This window comes from Rhinopithecus bieti, unplaced genomic scaffold (genome assembly GCF_001698545.2).
Source record: "Rhinopithecus bieti isolate Rb0 unplaced genomic scaffold, ASM169854v2 scaffold_3041, whole genome shotgun sequence".
Classification (NCBI taxonomy): domain Eukaryota; kingdom Metazoa; phylum Chordata; class Mammalia; order Primates; family Cercopithecidae; genus Rhinopithecus; species Rhinopithecus bieti.
Window position 1 is genome coordinate 521,050 of NW_016804262.1, and position 4,272 is coordinate 525,321.

The 4,272-nt window shown below is 56.2% G+C and overlaps 1 protein-coding gene across 1 annotated transcript in view; it reads right to left on the bottom strand.

Annotated features, from left to right (window-relative positions):
- Nucleotides 1-361, bottom strand: part of PTF1A (pancreas associated transcription factor 1a) — a 1,704-nt gene extending 1,343 nt beyond the window's left edge. The window contains exon 1 of the mRNA XM_017867423.1: nt 6-361. Within this exon, the coding sequence (XP_017722912.1) occupies nt 6-361 (356 nt within the window). The remainder of the gene's footprint in view (nt 1-5) is intronic.
- Between the last annotated feature and the right edge of the window lie 3,911 nt (nt 362-4,272).

Consider the following 4,272-nt stretch of genomic DNA (forward strand, 5'->3'; position numbering starts at 1 on the left):
AGGGCGGCGAGCCGGGCGAGTAAGGGAAGCCGCCTGGGGGCGCCCCTGCCTCGCAGCAGTAGCCGCCGCCGCCGCCGCCGTCTTCTGGCTCACCGGGGCCCCCCGAGGGCGGCGGGGCGAGCGCTAGCGGGGCGGCCGAGGGCGCGGGCTGCAGCAGCAGGCACGCCCCGTCGCGGTAGCAGTACTCGTGGAGCTGGTGGCTAAGGAACTCCACCTCGGCCTGCTCATCCGCCAGCAGCTCATCGCCGTCCTCCAGTGGGTCCCGGGAAGACTGGTCGGTGAAGAAGTCTTCCTCGTCGAAGTACGGAGAAGGAAAGGCGTCCAGGCCCCCGGGGAAGTGCTCCAGCAGCACCGCGTCCATGCTTGCCGCCGCAGTGGGCAGCGGGACTGCCGGGCTGCGCGTGTTAGTTCTTGGTAAGTTTCTGTGGCCGGCGTCGCCTGTCCGAGCCCCTCCCTCCCGGAGCCCTGGCTGGGGGCAGCTAGGCGGCCGCTGGGCTGCCCGCCCCCGGGCCTCCCTGGAGTGCCCGCGGCCGCTGCGCTCTGGCTGGCGCCCGCGTTGCGCTGGGGAGGGCTGTGAAGGACTTGCTGGAGCTGAGGGCTGGCACGCGAGGATTCTTATAACAACATCCACAGGCGCGTGCCAGGGACCCATCGCGCCAGCCAATCAGAGCGCGGGGTGCCGGCGGCGAGGGGGCCCGGAGGCGCGGCGGTGGGCGGGGTGGGGGGCGTTTTGCTCCCTTTGGGAGCTCCTGGGGTGAGGAAAAGGCGGGGTCGCGCGGCACGGGACTCCTAGCACTTCTCTCCTCCTGTTCCTCTGCCTCTGCGTACTGGATTCTGTACCTGCCCCGCGCGCGGCTCCAGGGGCACCTGCGTACCGCGGTGCCGGCCGCCTACCTGCCCGCTCTGAGCAGCGCTGGGTCTTTCTGCCCTGGGGCTGGGGTAGCCGCGCGCCGCGTCTACAAGCAGCCAGAGAAGCTCCTAGGGGTGCGCGCCGGTGGCCCAGATGGCGAGAGCGGAGGCCGCGCGGCAATCGTCGTCCTCCGCGGCAGCCTGGGCAATCCAAGGGTGCTGCCCTCAGGGGCCAGGTGGGTGCGTTCCGCCACCCCCTTATCCGAGGCGCGCGGGGCTCGGGCCTGGGTTCCACTGGGGGCTTCTGTCCCATCTCTGGACTTTTCAAGGGCTTTTGCACAGTTTGCAGAGTATATGCGGGTGGCATTGGAAGGTGATCCGGGCCCACTCCCAAGGCGTTCCAGACGCAGCACGGGGGCTGGGAGCGCACCTATGGGACGCCGCTCCGGAGCCTGGCTCCGGTGCCTGGTGCCCGTCCCCAGCGACGTCGGCTCAGTGGCAGCCACCCCTGCCCTCCTTGGCCCGGCCCGGAGAAAGGAATGGGGAGACGGGAGGGGCTGCCTCTGAGAGCAGCTCAGCAGGGCGCGTTTCTTCTAAGAGCAAATCTAGACCCTAGGGATTCTGAGCAATAAACCGGATACAAAAGGAGTCAATTGAATCGTCTGCTCCGGCGCAGTCCGGAGGGAGGGCATTGAAGTTAAAGGGCAGAGTGTGAATCGTTTTCAAAGCCCGAGTCTCTCACCTTTCTGACTGGCCACCGGGACCATCCCTGAATGATTTGTTTTTTTCTCTCTCGACCTTTCTTTTCTGAAACACACACACACACACAGGCCACAAAACGTGTGCAACTCTGCCCCAAGACATACTTAATCACAGACTGCGATGCAACGTGAATTCCTCCTTTTAAGAGCAACAAAGAAACACTTTCGAGGTCTGGGCAATTCCGGTTAAAAGCCAGGCCGCAGCTTCCACCCCAGGAGAGTTCAGAAGCGCGGCCATCCTGCGTCTTCTCCCTACAGAGGACTGAAAGGAGTCATCCTCCTGGGCCACTTCCTTTTTCAGGCGCTTGTCTCACTAGAGGCTTCTGTTGGGTATTCAGACACCTCTCAAATTCCAAGTCAATCCTCTTCAGATTAGTGATTTAAATACGATTCTTGGTTTTAGACATTGCACTGTAATTAACTGAATTGAGACCAAAGAGTTAAACCAAAAGATACATAAGGTTAGAAGGCCAGAGATTGCCTTAGCTTGAACTGCCAACGACCGCAAACAATTTTAACCCAAGGATTGACTGGTTTTCAGTAGTTTTTTCCTGTCTTAGTTTCTCAGCCTTCATAGTGAAGGAGTCTTTCACTATTTGCATATCCTTAAAGGCAAATATGGACAGGTTCCCGGTGATAGAGCCTGAGCTGTGATTCTCTGCAAGTAGATTTCTCTTTCTGACCTCAAAGGAAGGGAAAAGGGTGTGTGTGTGTGTGTGTGTGTGTGTGTGTGTGTGTATCAAGGCCAGAGATCTAGCCAGCTAGTGGTGTGCACCCTCCCTTCCTCACATAGACTAAAACTAAGTGGAAATATGCCCGTGCCCATGGGGCAATGTGAGGACATGCAAGAGTAGCAAATTACCCAGCTTCAAAGCCTTATTGGAAATACTGATAACTATCCACTGAAGAGAAGACTAGAATTGAGCCTACAAAGTCTCTTTTCAAGAGATTGAAATGCTTTCTCTGGTGGCTCTCTAGACTGGTGGCTCTTGAGAAACTATGTGTCATAGACCTGTGGGTAGGTGGAGGACTGGGAGACAGGGGAGTGAGTGTGAATATATGGGTATCTGTTTTTTCTTTTTTGGGGGGGAGTATGGAGGTTGGGGGATAAAGTCTCGCTCTGTCGCCCAAGCTGGAGTGCAGTGGCGCGATCTCGGCTCATGGCAACCTCCACCTCCCAGGTTCAAGCGATTCTCCTGCCTTAGCCTCCCGAGTAGCTGGGATTACAGGTGCCGGCCACTATGACTGGCTGATTTTGTATTTTTAGTAGAAATGGGGTTGCACCACTTTGGCGAGGCTGGTCTCGAACTCCTGACCTCAAGTGATCCACCCACCTGGGCCTCCCAAAGTGCTGGGGTTAGAGGCATGAGCCACCATGCCCGGCTATATATGGGTATCTTTTTATTCAATATGATTTTAGCAATCCACTTCCACAGAAAATCATCTGACATTTTTGATGAGTTTGAGGAAAGAGTTACAGAAATTCACCTTAAGCATCCAGTGAGCTCGTGGGACATTTACTGCTGGTAGGAAGCTTATTGTCTTATGAAGGGGGCAGAACTAGCATGCAGGCTCTGGGTGGCTCCTAGGGGTGCATAGATGAGCATGGGGTAGGAAGAACAGAAAATGTACTCACTTGTTTCAGACATAGCCCTTCCTACCCTTTCTCCTCCTCCTCCTCCTCCTCCTCCTCCTCCTCCCTCTACTGCCCTCTAAGTTTTTAGAGAATTGCTGGCTGTGCACACTGGCCTTGTTGAGAATCTAGGACAAGGCCTACAGACAGTGACACTGTGTCACACACACACATACACACAGGCTTTAAGTAAGACATGATCTTTCTTTTCTCTTATAAAAAGAAGAAAGACTTCTCCGCTAATAAAGGGAATTTTCTCTGGGTCACTGGAGGTCACGACCATGTGGATGGCTGCCCTCTGCCACTGGAAGCAACAGGTTGGATGAGAAGACTGAAACTGAGCCTTATCTTGCCAGGCTAGAGGCCCCCCTGCTCTCATTCCAGTCATGCCCTCTGCACCCCTGGATCCTCTGGGCAGTTGGGGAGCCTGGAAAGGGGCTTGGTCACAAGGCTCCAGAAGTGAGAGAGAGAGAGAGAGAGAGAGAGAGAGAGAGAGAGAGAGAGAGAGAGATGTGTGGCTTCTTCTCACCACACATTGTCCCCATGAGAGATGTCCCCTAACCTTGTAAAGAGCTCTGCCTCATTATAGAATCGTATCTCATCCCCTGTGGTGGGCAGTAGAAGGAACACTTGGTTCTTTCTAGTGCCAATCCCTGGTGAGACCTCAAGACTTTTTCAAGTCTTCAGCACGGGCTCAGTGCCACCCTGTTGCCCTGGGCCTGGCAGATTCCCAGGCTTCCTTCCGGCTGCCCATAGGTCTTGCCCCATCTCCTAGGTTCTCAGCTGCAGGAGAGCTTCTGGCCAGGGCCATTGATGTTGAGCCTTGGTCTCATCTCTCTGTCTCTGCCTCTCTTTCGTTATTGTTTTTAGAAACAGAGTGTCGCTCTGTCACCCAGGCTGGAGTGCAGTAGTTCGATCACAGCTCACTGCAGCCCTGAACTCCTGGGCTTAAGGGATCCTCCCCCCTCAGCTCCCTGAAGAGCTGGGACCTCAGATATGAGCTCTCTTATGCCTTCTCTCTCTGTCTCT